Source organism: Penicillium atrosanguineum (assembly GCF_028827265.1).
Source record: "Penicillium atrosanguineum strain IBT 20685 chromosome Unknown utg000006l_segment0_segment0, whole genome shotgun sequence".
NCBI lineage: Eukaryota > Fungi > Ascomycota > Eurotiomycetes > Eurotiales > Aspergillaceae > Penicillium > Penicillium atrosanguineum.
Genome location: NW_026623138.1, coordinates 2,648,598 through 2,669,807, shown reverse-complemented (window position 1 = coordinate 2,669,807; position 21,210 = coordinate 2,648,598). Strand labels below are relative to the sequence as shown.

General features: G+C 44.1%; 3 protein-coding genes across 3 annotated transcripts; 2 read left to right on the top strand and 1 right to left on the bottom strand.

The window, feature by feature from the left end:
• Window positions 1-7,553: 7,553 nt before the first annotated feature.
• On the top strand, window positions 7,554-8,462 carry N7443_008153 (uncharacterized protein; the record flags this gene model as incomplete). Its single annotated transcript, XM_056888209.1, has 1 exon — window positions 7,554-8,462. One exon carries the CDS (start codon window positions 7,554-7,556, stop codon window positions 8,460-8,462), a length of 909 nt encoding a protein of 302 aa, XP_056739900.1.
• Window positions 8,463-11,573: 3,111 nt separating this feature from the next.
• On the top strand, window positions 11,574-11,938 carry N7443_008152 (uncharacterized protein; the record flags this gene model as incomplete). The annotated part of the gene is made up of 3 exons (XM_056888208.1): window positions 11,574-11,604; window positions 11,659-11,808; window positions 11,880-11,938. 3 exons carry the CDS (start codon window positions 11,574-11,576, stop codon window positions 11,936-11,938), a joined length of 240 nt encoding a protein of 79 aa, XP_056739899.1.
• A 5,610-nt stretch (window positions 11,939-17,548) lies between these two features.
• N7443_008151 (cytochrome c oxidase family protein) lies at window positions 17,549-19,597 on the bottom strand (the record flags this gene model as incomplete). The annotated part of the gene is made up of 5 exons (XM_056888207.1): window positions 17,549-18,021; window positions 18,076-18,314; window positions 18,373-18,888; window positions 19,023-19,151; window positions 19,209-19,597. 5 exons carry the CDS (start codon window positions 19,595-19,597, stop codon window positions 17,549-17,551), a joined length of 1,746 nt encoding a protein of 581 aa, XP_056739898.1.
• Between the last annotated feature and the right edge of the window lie 1,613 nt (window positions 19,598-21,210).

Below are 21,210 nucleotides of genomic sequence, written 5' to 3'. Positions count from 1 at the left end.
AAGGAGTTGGCCGTTAAATATCATTGTTGTCAGTACAATTTACAGTAACTAAGGATGGATGGATGACGTTATTTACCCTATCCCATGGGGGTAACTGTAATGAGGCTCATTACAGTTTAGTCAGCATTTTTTTATATAGGCTTAGGGTTTCCCGAGGGGGCAATACCCTAGCGGAAAAGCAACTCGGCCCCCAGTCCATTTCTTCGCCTTCTGATTCGTCCATTCTGCGTGTTCCCGGCGCCCGTGGTGCGTGTACATAGGTTCCCCCGGGTCCAAATCCTCTACCCCCCGACACCGGCGAGTTTGCTCGCTATCATGATCGAGAAAGCCTCACTGTGAATACTAGCAGAAAGCGGCATTCCATATGATCCGAGTCAAGAGCTATCAATAGAATCCTAAGTAAATGATTATGTTGGAGTTGAGTCTTACCGGGAGCAAGAATAGGGGTTGGTTTGCGATACCCTCCAGGCGAGAAGGTTATAAAGATGTATTTTCAGACAAATCCAGTTCCTAGCTTTCTTAGCCCACGACTGCTACTACACTACTAATATCTACTGAAAAGGGGATGGCTCGATGGCTGTCTGACAATACAGACTGGGCAACAGCAACCAACGAACAACACACACACAACCTGCACGTAGTAGAGGTCGTCCTAGGGGAGGTCGCGAATGTCCTTGGTGAGGCCGTGAGGTCGTACGTGCAATCCTGGACACAGCAATCCTAAATGAGGCCGTACGGTTTTTCCCGACTGAGCCCGTATGGAATGTACTTAATATAGCATGTTGAATGAAAGAATGTAGTGAAAACTGGAATGAATTGGGTAGATGCCTCTTCTCTCTCTATCCTCATGTAGAAGCTGCTGCTTACACCTAAGGTATTCGTTACACCTAAGGTATTCGTGACACCTCAGGCCGCAACTGTATTCATTATGTCATGCGTTCCACCACTACACTACGAAATTTAAAGAAATTTAACTGTAAATAAATAACTCATACGTCGTCACCCTAGTGTTCTGAATTTTGACTTGAATTACGTAGTGGGTGGCTAGTTTTTAAGTGGGTTATGGAAAGTTAAGAGTTTCGTTACGGAAATATATATTTAAGGTAGAGTGAAAGTGCTATATTTGTACGACAGTAAATGTATATTTTTCTTTTAACACCAAAAATGCTTTAAATTATAAGCTTCCTTCGGTTATTAAATTGCTAGAGTCTTATATAGATAATTACTAATTTAGATTTCTCGTAGGTGTTCTAGTCATTATACAAAATAAGTTTAAAGATCTGGATTGTTGGACTTAGAGATTTCTATCGCAAAATTTAAGACCACATGACTAGGGGGTCAGGTCTTAAGGGGCGGGTCTTACGGGTCACCCACGGGTAACCTATAGGGACACCCGAAGGACCTAATACGTGAACTAATCAGACGAGAGAATTTTAGCCAAAGTAGGGATAAGTTAATATATTAAACGCGTGTCTTCGCGCGACTAGGGTAAACGAATTCCCCCTATACGATTGCTTTTATTTTATCTAAAACCTCTGTAAGTCCTTTTATTCCTCCTCTCTATAACCTATTAATCTACTATGTCTCAGACCTCTAACGTATACCTATCCTCGGTGATCGAGGGGGTTAGAATAGATAAGTTATTGTCGGCCGTGTAGGGAGGCGGATACCACGAAGCTTTTCGTGGCGCGGGGTACGCTTTTGTAGATGCTTCCCCACCACGGACCGTTGAACTATCCGACCAAGGAAAGGGTTGATCGGATAAAGAAAGAATAATAAGAATAAGATAGAGTGCAAAGGGCTTATGCACTCTAAATGAGTACAATCCACAATCCTCAAACAAAGGACTAAGAAGAAGGTCTTTCTAAGCAGATAGAAAGGGATAGTAGAATATTTGAAGAGAGTGAAAGGTCTGTCATTTCTACATGGTGTCTCGCGCGTATTTATAGACAAAAAGTGGTTAAAGTCACATGCTTTATATCAGATAAATAGAATAGAATCAGGGAAGGAAATGTGACAGAACTGATGGCGTAATGAGGGATATGTCATCGATCTGGTGGGGTAAAGAGGGGTAAGCGGTTTGGAAGGGTAAATCATGTTCGCATCTCTTTCTTTTCTTCTTCTTCTTCTTATGTTGAATAAGAGGATACCTTCACCTAATGTAGCATTGGTCCAAATTCCAACATATCCTAAGAGTCTTCCTTTGTCCAACTTGGACCGACCAGTTGGATAAAGCGATATAAGACACTAAGGGGGTACGCAAAGCCTAGTTGGCGCCACGAACGGCCTCGTGGTATCACCGTCCTTATTGTCCAACAATTACTAGTACGTAGCCACTATTTGGTATGTTCGTGTCTGATACCTTCTATATTCGGGTATCCTAAGGACATAATCCCATCTAGTAGGGGAGGATGTGATAACACGGCCTTATATAGGGATACGAACGGTCACGTTACCCTACTTTTTCTGCCATACGGTACCGCCCTTAAGGCATATTTCTATCCTTTCGTACACTTACTTAGCAATACACACCTTTCCACCTCCAGAATCTCAGTATAAATACATAAGATAGATTATAGTCATAAACCTATTATATAGATATTATATCTAATATCAAAATTGATCTCAATCATATTAATAACCTATGTTATCCACAAACCCACACTGTGCAAACCTATCAATAATACTATATTTTGTTATTAAATATGCGAAGGATGTAGAAAATAATATTCATAAGCGTTTCGACTGAAACAGTGGTAAAAAACGGGAAATAAGCTAAGAGTTATGCAAAAAAATCAGGCAGGATTAGGCCAAATAAGGCCAAAGAAGGCTGTCAATACGAATACCGCGGTGGACCGGAGATATAATTATCCTTCATGTTTATTACTTATGTTTCAGCCGTGCAGGGAGGCGGATACCACGAAGCTTTTCGTGGCGCGGGGTACGCTTTTGTAGATGCTTCCCCACCACGGACCGTTGACTACCCGACCAAGGAAGGCTTGATCGGATAAAGATAGAAAAAGAATAAGATAGAGTGCAAAGGGCTTATGCACTCTAAATGAGCACAATCCACAATCCTCAAACAAAGGACTAAGAAGAAAGTCTTTCTAAGCAGATAGAAAGGGATAGTAGGATATTTGAAGAGAGTGAAAGGTCTGTCATTTCTACTTGGTGTCTCGCGCGTATTTATAGACAGAAAGTGGTCAAAGTCACATGCTTTATATCAGATAAACAGAATAGAATCAGGGAAGGAAATGTGATAGAACTGATGGCGTGATGAGGGATATGTCATCGATCTGGTGGGGTAAAGAGGGGTAAGCGGTTTGGAGGGGTAAAGCATGTTCGCATTTCTTTTCTTCTTCTTCTTCTTCTTCTTATGTTGAATAAGAGGATACCTTCACCTAATGTAGCATTGGTCCAAATTCCAACATTATGTAATCTAGAATCCCCCTATAAATTGGCAGAATCAGGGGTAATACAAAGACAGAGCTTTTGATATCGTTGATTGGTTGCATATAAAACATACCGACAAAGGCAGAAATATTAGAATCAGGCAGCATTAGGTGTCGATGGGCCGGCCCATGGGCCGGCCCATCTGTCCATAGACGGGCCAGACCTTTTGTCCATGGACGGCCCATGTCAATGTCTACTTTATACCCGACCTAGCAGATAATCATATCCAGTCAACTAGGCCTCGGACGAGAGACAAGATATAGAACGAACTTCGGAAGATTATTAATAATAGATAGAAGAAGATACTTCAGCGGTTTAATCGGGTCGTCTACGCGGAATCGGAAGATATATTCACTAAGTAGTGGGATTCATTCTAAGAGGCCTATAACGACCCAGTTTTCCAGCCTATTATATAGTATATTCAGTCCGAATAGCTTAATAACTGTCCTAAACAGTTCCTATATCTCTACACTGCGTACTATCTCTATCTAGGTGAGACGGCGACGTTAAGGACTAAAGTAGCACATTGGCTACTAAAGAAAGACCTTCATATATTAGCTAATAATCTTCTAGTTGTGTTAATAAACTTCGAGCGCGCTATTAAACGTCAATATACTAATATTTAGCATATAATTGCGACAGAACGAGTCCGTAGGGCTATTAACCAATCACCACTATATACAAAGCTCACATACCTTATCTCCTCGAGGGCGATCAAGCATATAGAGAGTATTAGACACCACTACTTACTAGAAGGGCAAGACAAGCCACCTATCCAACTAATCTGCATTTGCAGATCAAAGGAAACCACAGGCTTCCTATGCATCCATCTTATCAAGCAATATTCAGACGCACATCAGAGCCTCGAGCCTGAGCTTTTCCACCAATAGTGGCACTTATACGAGCTTAGTGAAGCGCCACCTATTAATCCTTATCTCTTCGTGCAGGATCCGCTACCTATTCGACGCCGTGGAAGGCCACGTGGAGCGGCCAACTTCGTACAGCCTTCACAGGCGTCGAGCACACAGCAGAGCACACAGCAGAGCACACAGGAGATATTATCCGACCGCTCAACCCAGCGAGAGCTATCAGCATTCGAGTATGTTCTACCGCCGCAGGAAGGAGGCCGTGGAGGCCGTAGAGGCCGTAGAGGTCGTGGAGGTCGTGGAGGTCGTGGAGGTCGTTCAGGGCGGTCGCAAGGGGGTAGTGGTCGTCGCGCCGGCGTCGGGCAGAGGGTCCTGCGTAGTAGTCAGCGTGGAGATCAGGATATGCTGAATAATCAGGATAGACGTATCTGATTGGACGCTGGATATTTATGTATGTGGCTAGTGTAATTGAGCGGAGAGAGAGCGAGTTAATGCAGCAAAAATTAAGTGTATTTACCAAGCAAACTGGAATTAGATAACTATGTAGACACCCAAAAAATAAGGCCGGAATCTACTGGCAGAATAAATTGATACCTTGGCTCTAAGGCAGGGGTGGTGGGAGGAGCGAGGGGGTGGTGGGAGTATCAATTCCCTATATATAGTAGTTGGTGTTATAAGCAATCGCAATGCGCCTGGATTGGGTTCAAAATGAAATGGATTATTGATGGGGGATCACTGAGTCTACCCCTGAAATTTGAAACTGATTAATCAAAGTCTGTCGCTAAACTAGATGGGGTGGTTAGTTGTGATGGTGGTGGTGACTCGTCGCGACCGGTGGGTAGTGGTCACCCCATCAAAAAATCGCCCAGTTTTTGGCCGACCATAAACCCCCCTTAACTGGCCCCGATTGAGCTATAATTAAAATGCAGAATAGATTCAGCTCTATCCTAAAAGTCATGCAATTTTAGTAATTCTACAACCTGGTTATGTATGCTCTAGTCAGTTCTTAGACCCACTTTTTTCCTTATACTTAAGAAACCCTAGTTAGCTCTAGTCGGGCTGACTAGAGCACCCCCTATAGGATAGGCTGCTCCACTTACGTGGGGAATATACTGGGCTCGTTATATACCTCATCCCACTCGTCGATGACGATCTCTTTCACTCGCTGCGCAACACTCTCGGGGATACAATGATCACCGCGTCGCTTACTTAAATGGCCGATGATATCTCGGGGAACCACGGCGTGCCCGTATGTCTTATAAATGGCAACGTAGTACGTTGGATTGTATATAAAATAATCGTGGGCGTTAATATGGTTGTCCATCGTGTGACTAAAATATATATTGTCGGCGCGCTAAATCCACAGCGAATGGACTGGAATGTTGCCCTCTTGAAATGACGGGAATGATGTTTAAAATGAAACCGGGTCTTGGAAAATCCCCCCTGACTACTATCGCTCGCTTTGTAATACGAAACCCCTGCTCGTTCTACTGTGATGGATCGCTTGGTCTGGTGGCTGGTGGTGTATGGGTGTGTGTGATGGGGTGTGATGGAAACCCCAAATGTCGCCCGGTCGCACCCCATCAAAACAATTCACCATATTTCGGATCCTTGTAACCACCCTTTAATATTGGGTGACGGGCTTGAAAATCGCACAAAATACGTGGGGGATCTGGGTTTAAAATTTTACGGACCTTCGATAGGGATCCGACCAAAAAAAGCCTACTGGGATCTGGACGGGCGTTTCTACTGGGATGAACAAACCGGCTCCCATACTTAACGAAACCCTACTCTACTGGGATGAACTGCATCCCACTTACCCCCATGGGATAGGCGAAAACATGTGTCTTTCTGTCATGAGACGTTTGATGCTTGTTTCACTGAGGGTGCGCCCGCCGAAGAAGCTGACAGATTCAGGTAAGCACCCACTCTTCCCCACATGGTTCGCGTGGCACTAAACGAAAGCTCGAGTGGATCTACAGTAATGTGTACTGTCATATGCATCCAGTATGGTGCTGCGACGCTGGCTCCGCTTCTGACCAGTTCTTTTCCCCTTTCCCCAAACACATGTTTGTGGATCGCCCGAGTCGCTGAGTCTGGTTCTGATTGGCCCTGATGCGGTAAGGCCACCATAGTCCCCCGTACTAAAACTGCTCGTTTTCACCTATTTCTAGTTCTTATGCTTCTTCGTTCGTTTCGTAGAAATTTGACTCTTACACAATATAATTATTTAAAGATGTCAAGAGAGGTCACACCCTACGCCGTCGCATGCGAGGCGGGCGGTGCATCGTAGCCATTGTAGAGGCGCCGTCTACCTTGATCGAATAATGTCCAGGGGTTTTTTTAAGTTAAAACCGCCAACTGCCCTTGAAAAATTCCTTGTTAGAGTCGGAAAAATGAATTTCTTGAGTTTGTAAACCTTAAAGCACAACCGCGCCTGTGGCACGGCCTTCACTAGTTCTCGGTATGTTACTACCTGGACTGTTCCCCACGCTACGTTCGGCCTGCAGCGGAACCAAGCGAATTCTTGAAACCACCTTCCTTGCTAAAAGCAAATTGGGGCTGACGGCTATGATTTCGCTGCGATACCTATGGGTGGTGCAGCCCAGTATGAGAATTGATGTTAAAGGGGATACCTAATTAAAATACAATTACTTGGAGCTCCATGTCTTTCGGCCTAGAGAGTATCACCTAATGATGTACAGTACGCCCCGAAACTGGTCCGAGTACCTACATATTGCTAGACTCCTCGGTGGTATGTTGTGCCGAGGCATTGGGGTATGGGTGATTCACACTTCTTTCAATGATGATAATGATACCTAGTGACCTGAACTGCCTGATCTCTGGGGACGGACTCCCTCGTATGCCCCCACTCCCTTACCTTTGTAGCCCTCGTTTCCATCTATTTCTACTATTGTAGAGACGTAATCCCCGGTAGCCTCAGATGGTTCTCGATTCTGCCGCTTTTATCCGGTGTTCGGCGTCTACGCACAGCTATTACCGCCCACTTACGCTGACAGACCGCACGGACGTCGATTGTGTATGGATATAAGCCGCAGCCCGTATAACGCTCAGTAAACCTATGAAAGTCTGTCTATCTAGTAAGCACGGCACAGCCATGTCGCCAAAGCGGAGGCCAAAACGCATCGAATAATTCTGTTGCCTGGGAATGAGGAAACATTGAAAAGCAGCCACTCATCATCGCAGAACTGCTACGGCGCGAACATCGCGAATATGTCCAATAGAGAAGGAACCATCCCCTTTGACATTCCCAATGTGCAACAGCAATGTTTCACGTGGTACAGAGCGATTGGCGACATCAACAAGACACCACCGCTAATCTTGATACACGGAGGTCCGGGTACTGGCTCCGACTACCATCTTCATCTTGCGAAACCACTCGAAGCTGCAGGTATATCTTGCATATTCTACGACCAGGTTGGCTGCGGACGCTCGTCACTCATCCGCGAGAGAGCCGAAGATGAGAGTTTCTGGGGCTTCGATTTGTTCTGTGCTGAGCTCGACAATCTCGTCGACCACTTTGAGCTGCGCAGAGTCGGATTCTCTATCTACGGCCATAGCTGGGGCGGCATGCTAGCCAGTATATATGCTGGACGAAAACCGCGTGGCCTTAGCAAACTAGTCATCGCCAATTCAATTCCGAGCGCAGCTCTCTCCGCCAAAGAGAGTGAACGCTTATTCCGGCTTCTACCCGTCGACGATACTATCATACAGATGGATGCGGACGGAGATTATGATAACCCGGTATATCGAGAGGCGGGTCTTCGTTTCATGGAAAAGCATTTTTGCATACTCGAACCGTGGCCTGCAGCACTCACTGGCACCGGAGCATCACGGGAAAACAGCACGAGAATGTGGAAGGGGAACGGCAAGAAAGGTATCTCCCTTATCCGACAGTTAGGCTTTATGCATGACTATGATGCCATCAAGACGGCAGGGGATATCGAAGTGCCCGTACTGCTCCTAACAGGTCGATACGACAAGAATAATGAAGTGATCATGGGCCCTTGGTTCAAATCCATACCACGGGTCAAATGGGCCGTGCTTGAGAAGTCGAGTCATATGCCAGCTTTTGAGGAGCCCGCTAGATTTGCTGAGCTCTTAACGACTTTCCTGCTATAGAGACAGTAGGCAATTACTCAGTCGGTTTAGAGAATGGAAGCCGTACTGTCTCCTTGTACTATGTTACCTACGTAAGAAGTAATACACGTCTAACTGACACGGGCACTCCAGAAAGCTCCTAATATAGATTAGTATGTAGTGGAATTTGGTCCAATGCTACATAAGGTGAATCTATCCTCTTATTTCAACGATAAGAGAAAGTTGTCAATTAAAGAAAGTTGTTAAGCTTACCCTCTTTTCGTTTGATATCAAAAAAATGATTTTACCCCTCTCTACCCCGCCAGATAAATGAGTCATCGACTCAGTTATTTTATCATTGACAGGGGTCTAGTCTGTTCTTTTTGTCATTGATTCAATTCTATCCCTTTTTCCCAAACATATGACTTTGACCACTTTCTGTCTATAAATACGCGCGAGACACTAAGTAGAAATGACTAGACCGCGGACCGGACCACACTATGCAGGGCCCGGTCCTACCTTTTCAGGGACCGGCACGGTCTCAACTTTCTAAGGACCGCACCAAGGCGGTCCGGTCCGGTCCTACGGTCCCGTGAATAGGACAAATATAGAAAACTCCGTGATATACATAATTTATGTAGAATCTATAGGTATTTTTCAGTATTCTACTTTTATTCTTTATTAGGAATAGTCTTACCTATTACCTACTAAATGGATAGACGAGGGCTTCTACAGAAATCACTTATATAGATAAATTATATGTCGGCCGTGAAGGGAGGCGGATACCACGAAGCTTTTCGTGGCGCGGGGTACGCTTTTGTAGATACTTCCCTACCACGGACCGTTGAACTATCCGACCAAGGAAAGGGTTGATCGGATAAAGAAAGAAAAGAATAAGATAGAGTGCAAAGGGCTTATGCACTCTAAATGAGTACAATCCACAATCCTCAAACAAAGGACTAAGAAGAAGGTCTTTCTAAGCAGATAGAAAGGGATAGTAGAATATTTGAAGAGAGTGAAAGGTCTGTCATTTCTACTTAGTGTCTCGCGCGTATTTATAGACAGAAAGTGGTCAAAGTCACATGCTTTATATCAGATAAACAGAATAGAATCAGGGAAGGAAATGTGATAGAACTGATGGCATGATGAGGGATATGTCATCGATCTGGTGGGGTAAAGAGGGGTAAGCGGTTTGGAGGGGTAAATCATGTTCGCATCTCTTTCTTTTCTTCTTCTTCTTCTTATGTTGAATAAGAGGATACCTTCTCCTAATGTAGCATTGGTCCAAATTCCAACATTATATAATGAAAATATTTTTTTATTATCCTTTGTCTCTACTAATTATATATAAAATCCTTATTATACCTTAATCTCTTTAGAATACGCCCTAACGAACGCCTCTAGATATTAAAATTAGGTAAAGGGATTGACTGACGATACCAACTACGGCCTGAGGCATACTTAGATGCCATGGCAGTATCATGTTGTTGGGCTTCACCGCCCGCAGCAGGGCCAGTCTGTATTTAAGTGAAGCCCCGCTGGACCTTAGAAGGGCCAGCGTTCAGTTTATCTTACAATCCACTACATTGTATTACACGCATATGAAGGTGTCTACCTCGCTTACCCATCCTGACCTAGAGACTACTGCGTGGTCTTACAAGGGTCCTATACGTTACGTGTATATGATATTTCGCCATTCTCGTATTTTAGTGCGAATGAAAGGTTTCCGTAAAGTTTTAGTTGTATCTCGTGATAATGGACGTCTGGATTATCTGGGCTCGTGAAAATCCAACACTTGTTCCCCATAAAGTCAATACCTCTATCGCGGCCTCACCCCGGCCTAGGTCTCCACTCACGATCGAATATTTGCTCATTCAAGGCCGACTGGGGAGTCCACAATAGTATGTGATTCAGTTCAAATTTTGTACGATACTTTATTTGAGCTCGCTTATCTCGTCCTAAAAGAGTTTTTGAAGTATGGTTTGCAACTGACCAACCAAATAATATGCTTACGTATAATAATATCAACAAATTTCCTTATACTATCAGTCTGATTATTAAAAGAAGTGTTCCCACTAAAAGCGTGTACATAAGTCTTTAAAAGAAATGACTACCAGCCCGAGGAAGGCTCTCTTTATAGTTCGTATGGACACGTACTGATAAAATATGTTAAGAATCTTAAATCTCAGTCCTATTCTTTTTAATACGTCACCGCTCGAAAGGCATTATAGAATATCGGGTTGAAGATTTTATGGGATTTTGTGAGACTTCGTTTCTAGCGGCTTCTATTGCTAAGCATAAATCAAAAATTGGGTGCTTTTTGATATCGTTACCACAACAAAGATCAGTCGAAGTTTTTAAGGGACCACAATCGGTATTTCTTATTCTTATTTAGTTTTGGGGTCTGCATTTTTGCTTATCATCATACTGCGTTTTCGGACCTGATTAGATACCAGGGATAATAGGCTATCGCCTTACAGTATTACTCAGATCAAGCCTACTAGAACGTTCTCACGATAACCAATAGCCTTGTGATAACGATGCCTATCAAACCTAAAAGGTCGACCCCCTAGGGCGGAAACTCGAATTATGCCCCCACCTAGTAATATATGCAACCGATTAACTGGTACGGTATAGTAAACCTTTCGCCTTAGTAAACGGCGTTCCCGAAGTGAGCCTCAGGAAATATAAGGGAGTCAAGACCTTCTTGGAATATCAATGACAAATAAATAAACTTTGCAGAGTTGGCTTTAATAAAATTCTGTAGGAAGCACTAGTATAGCGCACGGCCCTAGTCATCGGCTGCTCTCGCCGCTGACGTTTAGCTTTCGGTCGGGCGCTTCGTGATGATTCGGAATATCTCTAGCTTTCTTTGCTTCAGCATAAAGGGTTTAAAGAAAAAGCTATAGTAACATTACCGTGACTGGCTGATTATTCACTAGTGATACGATCTCTTTGCGTTCCCAATCGGCACAACCTTCTAGATGAAGACAGATGCAAATACTATATATGGCGGTTCCCGCCGAAGCCCGCTTAACCTCAAATCAGGTTTGTAGATGACGTCACTGTCACCCCAAAAGTCTTCGTAGTAGGACATATATAAAGGCTACTTCACTCGACTTCCAGCAGTACATTTTTTTATCGCTCAGCACGATGGCTCAGAACTCCGCCTCTCATAATCCAAGTATGCACCTATATGATTCCCGCTCGACTTAAGATTATGCTGAAGCCCTAATAGTCGGTGTTTCGTTTGGTAACCTGACGGACCCACCACCACCGGTTGATGGTGATACGAAGAAGAAGATTTTTGAAGCTGTAGAGAAGGATCCGACAGGCCAGAGTCTAGGGGGTCCCGGTAAAGATGATTTAGAAAAGTCGAAAGAGGCCTGTACACAAGCCCATTATTTGAGCGGTCGCCTTCAAAAGGCTAACGGTTGCTGACAATATAATAACATTTAGTGGATCTTGAGCGTCAGCGCGCCGAGACAACGACCAAGTTCGCCCGGACAAGCCATTAAGTTTTTTTTCTTCCAACCTCGGCCGCTTTGCGAAGCCCGGCGGAGCACTCACAGCCATTCAAACGACCTGGTCTCAATCTTGGTCTCGAAGTATATGGACGAAAGGAAGTGATCAATTAGAAATGGATGCCCATATTCGCCTGTCTGCTACGGCAAATTAAATTAAATTATTTACCATGGCTTCTGCTATAAATTGAGCCTTTCGTTCGTTGCCAACCTCAACGCATGTCTGACAAAGTTCACTTGGCAATATTGATTTATCATTGTACTGAAAAGGCCTTCATATCACGTCATCCGTCTGGCTCGATCCGTATACAGTTGCATTAATCTTGAAACGCAACTGAACCTAACCCTATATGCCCAATGCGGACTAAGCTATCTACATGCCGGTGTAAGAATGAAACGGATTAATTGATTGTCCTTCCCCGGAGAGGGAAGGATCGGTCTAAAACTAGTTATTGTATTGTGGTCGGTAAACGAGTGGCCCATGTAAGCGTGGCCACCCGCGAAACACCATAGTTAAGGCCATGTTTTACAACTTCAATATGTCAATAGCTATGCATTGTCCTTGCCTGGCCTTTAGTATATTGATGTCTTTTGGTAGTTAAGACAGCATATATTGACTAGAGGTTGAAAGTATAAATGCTCGATTCAATTACTAAAAAACCCCCCCTGATGGCTACTGATATATATTTCTGGTGCTAACCGTGATTTTAAAACATTCAAAGACGCTATATATATCCTTAATACATAATAGAGAGTAACTCATAATAAAAAAAAACCAATTAAAGCCATTTTTGTTAGAATATTAAGTTGTAAAATATGACCTTAACTATAGTGTTTTGCGGGCGGCCACTCGCTTACTGTGAGACCACGCAGTAGTCTCTAGGTCAGGATGGGTAAGCGAGGTAGACACCTTCTTATACGTGTAATACAATGTAGTGGATTGTAAGATAAACTGAACGCTGGCCCTTCTCAGGTCCAGCGGGGCTTCACTTAAATACAGACTGGCCCGGCTGCGGGCGGTGAAGCCCAACAACATGATACTGCCATGGCATCTAAGTATGCCTCAGGCCGTAGTTGGTATCGTCAGTCAGTGGTCCTGACAGATATCCATATCAAGATATAAAATAAATAGGGCTTAATAAGGGAATTCTTTGAACGACAGAAGGTACTAGAATTATCTATCGTGTTTCAAGGTAAGAGGAATACAACGGTTATAGCTATATATTCAACTACAGCCCTAGCTAAGGGCTATTTTGCCTAGCGACCCCTTGTTTAGTAGAGCGATTACCGATACCTATCTTCTACTGGGTCCTAGAAGATAGACTGCTTTTGTTAAGGATAGGTTGGACTAGGTAAAGGACAAGATGATGAGGTACAACAACACCAATTGTATGATGAATAGTGCTGAACTAATCCTTGCAGGAGCAAAGTGAACTGAATACATGCATCTCCCTTTTATACATCTGTGGGATCACGTGGCACTCGCTTCCATGCAGATTATTTGCAGGTTATCGGGCGGAGGACGGGGGTGTTCTTTACCGCATCCCGATATGGATTATGGATGGCCTCTTATTGTAGATTGTACTGTAACAGCGTTCATCCTTTTGCCATATACTTTTACGTTTTCTGATATCAACCTTTACTATTTATCTACTCGTTGGACGATAAAGAGTTTTTTTTTTTTGTATCAATCTTGATTCGTAGTCAGCATATCACCTTTTTTGACTAGTGAGGTACGCTTTTTGAGTGTAGAACAAGCAAAAACATGGCCTAGAACAGTGGTATTAGCCCCCCACCCCCCCTCAAAAGTACACGATTTCGACGCTCACACTAACTAGAAGATCTGTTTAGAAATAGAACTAAGATCTAACGACAAGTGAAAAATACTAGGAATTGAATATAATTCTAATTCTGATGAAGACTCTACACAGGATTAAATGAGAAATTCCGAAGAAGTCGAAGACCAACTGAATATATCGAAATGTGAATCAAACTTAAGTAATATAGGCTAGTGAACATTCTCAGTGACATAAACAACCTCGAAGATGATTTTGAGTGACGAAACTCTCTTAGAAAATCAGAAAAGTACGATGAGCCGACCTAAATATCCTTGGTTATGCGATGACTGCCAAATGACCAAAGAGAAGCCTGAAGATAAATATCCTCTTTGGATAACTTATCTTCGGGATCTATTAAAATCTTTAATATAGACTGACACTTAACTAAAGATTAAGTAGAGAAACTAATTAATGGTCTTACCTACTATTTAGAGAAGCTTGAGTTGTAATATCATGGTCAGTCCGGAATCGTTGCTTTCGTTCATCTGTTTGCCTGAGGTAACTAGTTTTCTCAGCAAGAGCCGGTTCAAATCTCCGGCTGCCCTCAAGCACCCAACGATTCTCTCACTGTGCCAATGAACAGCCTGGAGGTCAAGGGAAGGCTTTTGCGACGCGATGGCTCAACCTGGTGCTCGAACGTTTTGATACAGAAATGGTTTGCTACGCCTCGGCATGGCACGGTTCCAGTTCCAACAACTAGAACCACACACCACACCTCTTATTATCGTAGCTCTAAATTTTAGAGCCGCACGGCGCCGCAGTTCCTTGCGGTTTGAACCGTATAGAACCGCAAATATATTATTTTGCTAAGAATTTCCTTTTTCAGATAGATAAATTGACAGAATATTTAAAATTTTACTATTTTTTAACCGCTATTTTAGTCACTATATTAATAAAATTTCACTTTTAATTCTTTTTTAAGGAAATTATATAAAATCCGCTCATGTTTTGGATATTTGGTGTTGCGAATCATACTCCTACTGATTTTTTAATAACTTCTATGATTTTTATAATAAGGTATTACAATAAAGGTAGCTAGTAGTATGGTGCATTGGGTAGAGAATACATATTAATAGACACTAACTGATAATGAAACCAAGGGTAATCAGAAACGTACCTCTTCTGGGTTGGTATTTGGTTGCAATCAGATACCCTGTGTCGGCTTCGACTCGAGAACAGACAAGTCCTCGCTGATTGTTGTCGCATAATTCCTGCTCATTTATTTGAATAAGTAGCCCGGATGTGCGATGCAGAGGGCCGTAACGGATACTGTACACATTCTATGAGACTATAATTAGCCTCTATCTCCAATATGAGGTCGAAATTAGACGTACGCAGATTCGAAGAAGATGAATGCTGGCTCGTCTGGCCTTGGAATCTACTGGTGGGCACGTGTTCCCAAGGGAAATAAGACCAAGGGAAGTTCTTAAAAGGCACACGGTCTTCAAACCTAGCCAGGGCAGCGGTTCGTTTCAACGGAACATGATACCCTGCATATAGTAGGTATTGCTTTCATTTGCGAGGGGTTAGGGTAAATAACGTCATCCATCCATCCATACTGAAGAATGTTGACATCGTCCTCTTGTATATTTGGTACATGCAAAGGTATATAATGCGCAGTTTATACTCGTTCATTTCACCGTTCTTTTCATAGACTCGCTGCGCTCTTAGACTCTCGTTCTTTGATCTTTTCTTTTCGTTCTCGAGGCATTTTTGGTCTCTACACTCCTTACATTCTTTCCCAAGTTTCATTATCCAAAACTCTTCCATCATTTCACAATACATGCTTTAATTTCATCTGTGATACTTTCAAGGTTCAAAGGCACCGAGAGTCTAAAACGCCTGGTACCTAATTATACTAGTATTCAATCATTCACAGACATGAAAAGGTCTTGATAGTTGGCCTGTTTAGCACCTCAGGTTAGAATATTTGTCAGCAATTACATGGGCGCCCGGTTAAGCAGTCGGTTACAATAAAGAAGCCACCTGCAACACTAATTACTAAAAACAGCAATATAAATCGAAACGTTTGATTTTGGCTGCATCAATGGCTTCGTGGAAGTCGCAGTAATTAGACTTTTGATCTTCAACGATGGTCGGTTATTGTTCACCACACCGCTCTGTTCTGATGTCGGCGTAAATCGACAAACACCATGTGGGTCTTGGTGGGCCGCCAGGTGGGCCCACTAGGCGGCGAATCTACGGCGGACGATAGCCGCCACGGGCTCATGGGATATAGGCTATGCGGGTTGGGTTCGGAATGGCGCGGGGTTTGGCGCAGCCTACCAGTCATACCATTGGTGTTATCGCTCCTCACCATCTTGTCCTTTACCTAGTCCAAGCCACCCTTAACAAAGACTGCCAGTATAGCTAAAGGCGGCTAAAGAAGACCAGTTTGTCGAGGATGATCGCGAAGACGGATTTCCTCGGCCTAGGTGCTAGGCCTTTAAATAAAAAGGGTAATATAATGTATAATTCGAGGATAGGTTACGTGTAGTGAGCTAGTCCCGATTGGGATACGGTGCAGGGTATTATTTTGTAGTTGTTCGCTCTCTCCCTATCTCTTCTCTTTATTCCTCAGTTTAGAACTTTTCTGAATGGCACACAAATTATCACGTACTGGCCTGTGACAATTGGAGCCTAACTAGGTACGTCGAGGCTATGCAGGCGCTTCGTTCAAATCCAAAGCAGAAATTGGTGTCCTTTACTCCAGACTTGCGGCTTGCAGTAAACAGTAATACAAAGGAAAACTGGCCTTCTCGCAGGAGGACGGCACAGAAAAGATTGTGTCTGTCAGAGGGATGACTGAATACGGAGATATGTGTAAGAGTGATGAATTAGTGCAATGGGAGAAGTAAGCTATCTAGGCTACAAACAGTGTCAAACCCAAAGCTTATGCATAGTAAACCCCACACAAAACCAAACCCAAAATGAAAACACCCACAGTAAATCACTCCCCCTGCTTGCCCTCGTCCCTATGATATGCTCCCCCTCTCGTTCGTCGGTCATATTTCCTAAGTAAGAGAATTCTAAGCGCTTCGGTTCCCAATTGACCACGATCCGTAGTAAATGGCACTTGCTGAGTGTGCTGACCATTCTCGGTGGTGGGTCTTGATGTTCTTTGGTGAATGCACAGCGTCTTGATAACTCTAGACCAGACCTCTGCGCTACTTTACGGCGCTCCAAGACGCCGATGATCTTTGCGTTGCCTTACAAGTCCCAGTGTCCTGTTAATTATTTCATAGCATACACCATCAATCCAGAGATATGAATGTGAGAGCAAACATGACTCTAGGGCTTCTTGACACAGACAGAGGAAGTAGTGAGAGCCAATATTTTCCTCTTCAATCTTGTTCTAGAAAACTTCACGTAGCAGCATGTGCTTGAAGCGAGCTTTTCCAGGTTAACTAGTAGTAGTAGACCATCCTTTCGGAACGGGAATAAGTGGATCCAAGGCAGTTCCTCATATTGACAGCAACTCTGCTTTTGGCTAGAAACCGTCATAAAAATTATCCGCGAGTTTTTTTTAGTTTAGAGCTCAATGACATCCACAGCAACATTAGGGGGTTGGGAACTGCTTGTTTCCTAGGGTCTATTCTAATACAAAAACTCGAAACTCTGAGAATGAAGAACAATACAGAATTTGGAATAATATAAGGACCTTGAATCAATAACTTTCCACTCCCTCTGACTTCATGTGAGACAAAGAAATATTCCCGTTATGAGAGGTAACATGTGGCTCAGAAGGCTTGGCAGGGCAGATATATCACGCTATGATTCCTTCATTTTCAAAGGAGTGATCAGCCGTTGAGCCGCGCCGCTTGTCATTACCACCCTTAACTCGTCCGACGCCGAACATCTGGCCAACTTCTCTCCAAAATCCAACTGGGGGATCAGTAAAGCTTGCTTCATAGGCATCGATCAGAGGTCGCTCCCAGACCAAGTCAGCTTCATGGGGCTTAACCATTTTGGTGCGCTTGATGACTTTCCAGATAATGAAAAGAGGAGGGATCACGATTTGCATCGTGTAGTCCGACCAGAATGTCGACAATGACCATGGTTTGTATGAAGGATAGCCGTAGAGAATTGCAACAAGAATCATCCAAATAAAGGCAAAGTAAGCGCAGTATGGCTGGAACCGAGCGAAGTAGGAGAAGGATCTGCGGTCAATGCCTTGAGCCTTGCAAGCGCGATGGAAAAATATGTAGGTCAATGAGATTGTAACGTAGTTGATCAGGCCTGGTCATAGAGGTGAGAAACGTAATTTGATCTTTAAATTTGAAAGACACATACCTCCAGCGGTCACGAGATTTGCAAACCAGGTGATCACAATAGAAGAGCTATTCGAGACCTGTAGGAATGAGAGAATGGGGAAAATCATCACAATGGCGAAGCAATAGATCGGTACACCCTGTCGTGTAGTATAAGTCAGGACTCTTGGGGCCCGTCCTTCAAGCGCGAGACCGTACAGGGTGCGGATAGCACAGTAAGTGTAGGTATTGCCAGCGGAGAAGATTGAGGTCAGCAGGAGACTATAATTCATAAGCGGGGTTAGTGTCAAATCTGGAGAGTGACCAGAGGTATACTGACGCGTTCACAATCGAAGGGAAAATCGTAATGCCCATGTTTCGCATGCCAATAACATATGGGGACGCTGCAGCAGTGGAACCGGAAGAATCACCGTTGACGACCGCTACCAAGGCCGGGTCCCGGGCAGAGCAAACGATGCCAACCGCCAATGCGCCCCCAATGAAAAAGATACCAAATCGCATGTAAACCGTTTTGAAAGCATTCTTTATGTAGATTCGTGGGCGCCTGGCCTCGGCTGCAACCATCGAGATGTATTCAGGACCAACGACAGCGAAGCACGCAGACCAAAGAGAACCGAGAAATCCTTCGAAGCGGCCAAGGGCGCCGGTATCGAGATACTCCATGAATGATCCCGGGTTATTCCAATAGCGAAATCCGTATGCATCGTGACTTGGATTTCCGCCAACCATGGTGACAAACGTGAAGAAAAATAATGAAAAGATCAAGACGACTTTGCCGCCTGATAACCAGAATTCAGCTTCACCGTATGCCTTTACAGCCAGTATGTTAAGAAATCTAGGCGAATGATTAGTATTAAAGTGCAGTGCATATTTCTCGAAGCTGAGATTATTGCTCTCTCCTGAATAGCCAGAGTGTGAACGTAGGCTTTGGTCATTCATGTCAAGATCCTTCTTATGGGGAGCTCTCACCCGTAGCACAGAATGATTCCAGCACAAATCCCTGCGACTGGGCCGGGTTCGGTGACAGTAGGGCTCCAGAATGAAAGCACCAAAGTGAAGGCCGAAATTTCAAATGGAATCAAAAGAGCCTCATAGAAGCTATACGTCGTCAGTTTTGTCGAAGGTCATAGGACTCGGGAAAATTCAGGTACGGACAAAAAGTTCCAACCAACCATAAAACCAAGGGCTTCATCGACCCATTTGCCCGCAAGGCGAATGAAACCACCGCTGACAGGGAAGGCAGTACTCATCTCGGCAATGCAGTTGTTCACCATTGCCAAGACTATACTTTGAATAGTAAAAGCAAGAAACAAGCTGCCAGGTCCACCGTGATAGAGACCGGTGCCAATGCTGACGAAAAGGGCTGTTCCAATAGAGCCTCCAATCGCGATAAGTTGGATTTGACGATTTCCAAGGTGACGCTGGAGGTTATCGGCGTTATCAGCCATCACGCCCTCCTGGACATCATGAAGACCTTCGGGCTTCAAGCCAAGTGTGTTCAAGACACCAGTACTGGCCCCTTTATCCTTACTGGAGAAAGCCATTTTGTTTGGGGATTTAACCAATCAATAATGCCTATGAAGTAGATACTGTAGAGCGAGATAAATGTGAGGAGAGCGTCGGAGACAAATGGAAGGTTGTTGCAGATTGATGTTCAGTACATGGGCGCATGGGCGATACCAACTTCAAGGAAGGGGCCTAAAGATTAGGGCGCCGGTAAAGTATAATCTGGCTGTTGGCTTGGGTCGTGGGCTTTTGGGCTTGCTGGCTTTTGTGCTTGGGCGGTTGCTTTGTGGCAGGAGATCTGTTGCTTTGGATCGTAAAGGGCTGCTATAGTAGTAGGGAAGTCGCGCGGCTTTTTGTTCTAGCAGATGTGGATCGGCTGGTCTCAGAAAAACGAAGTTGTCGAATAATCGAGTTGATAAAGTAGTAAGATTCGCTGTGCGGCATGCGCCTCTTAAAATGCTTCACTGGGTTTGATTGACCAAGATTACCAAGGTGAGGACGTCGGGTGTAAGCCTTTAGGTAACGTAAGTTTGGCTGATGTTTATCAAAGCGAACCAGTAGTTGAGGAGTCACCTTCACAACACAGGGTGGCTGGGGGCTGGAGATTCTCCAAATTTGCGAACAGTTGCGTGTAAAATTGTTAAACGCGGGTTGGCCGGGGTATACGTGCGAGAAAATAAGAGAGTGGTTGAACAGGGGGCAAATGGCGGCATTTCAAGCGCTATACGCAATTTGCGGTACCATGGTAGGTAAAACTTCAATGGCGACATCCCTGGTCGTTAACTTACCGTAATGCTCGAGCCAAGAGCGGGGCAACAGCGGGGCTAAAGATATGGCGCATAATACAGGCGGAGGGCTTACGGGTCTAAGCCACGTTATCTCTTCTCTCGTATACTTCATTGGTCAATTAATTATTTTGTCAAGCCCATGAGCCAAGAGGCGCAGACTCAAGGATGCCTAGCCTGATCTGGACACGAGTTAGTCACCAATCGGATCGCATTTGGTTAGACTCTCGCAGGGAAAATACGATCGTTAGCCTAGGATACGTCAAGGGCTGGATGGAATGGAAACGGATGTCCAATCAAATACGAACAAAATTTCTAACAGGTTGCAGGCCAAATTAATCCACGGTCATCCGGTAAATTAACCCCGAGGCGCGGGAAGTGTCTCCAGTACGGCAGGAAATGGCAGAACCGCAAGTTTTCCACACATGCGCCCATTGTAAATTCTGTCGATTGCGTTTAGTGTGAAGTACTGTCAGAGAGAAATGACTGAGAGAGGAATGACTGAGAGAGGGATGACTGAGTACGGAGGTATATATAAGAGTGAAGAAATAGTGCTATAGGAGAAGTAGGCTATCTAGGCTACAAACAAATACTACTAGAATTTGCATATCTTGATAGCTAACGAGATCAGTCATCTGCAGGAACGAAAGGTCGTCAACACGGATGCTCTGGGTGTATTTAATCATGTGTTTCATGAATTCTAGTACCCCGTTTACTCCAATTTATAGATTCAGGGTCTCCTAGGAACATACAAAATCCACGGAATTGGTTTGCGATTCTTCTAGTTGTGCTTACCTGTGGTTATACGGTGTATATAAGCCCCCGAGTCTCGCACACCGTATAGTGTAAAATGCAAGTCAAATGCG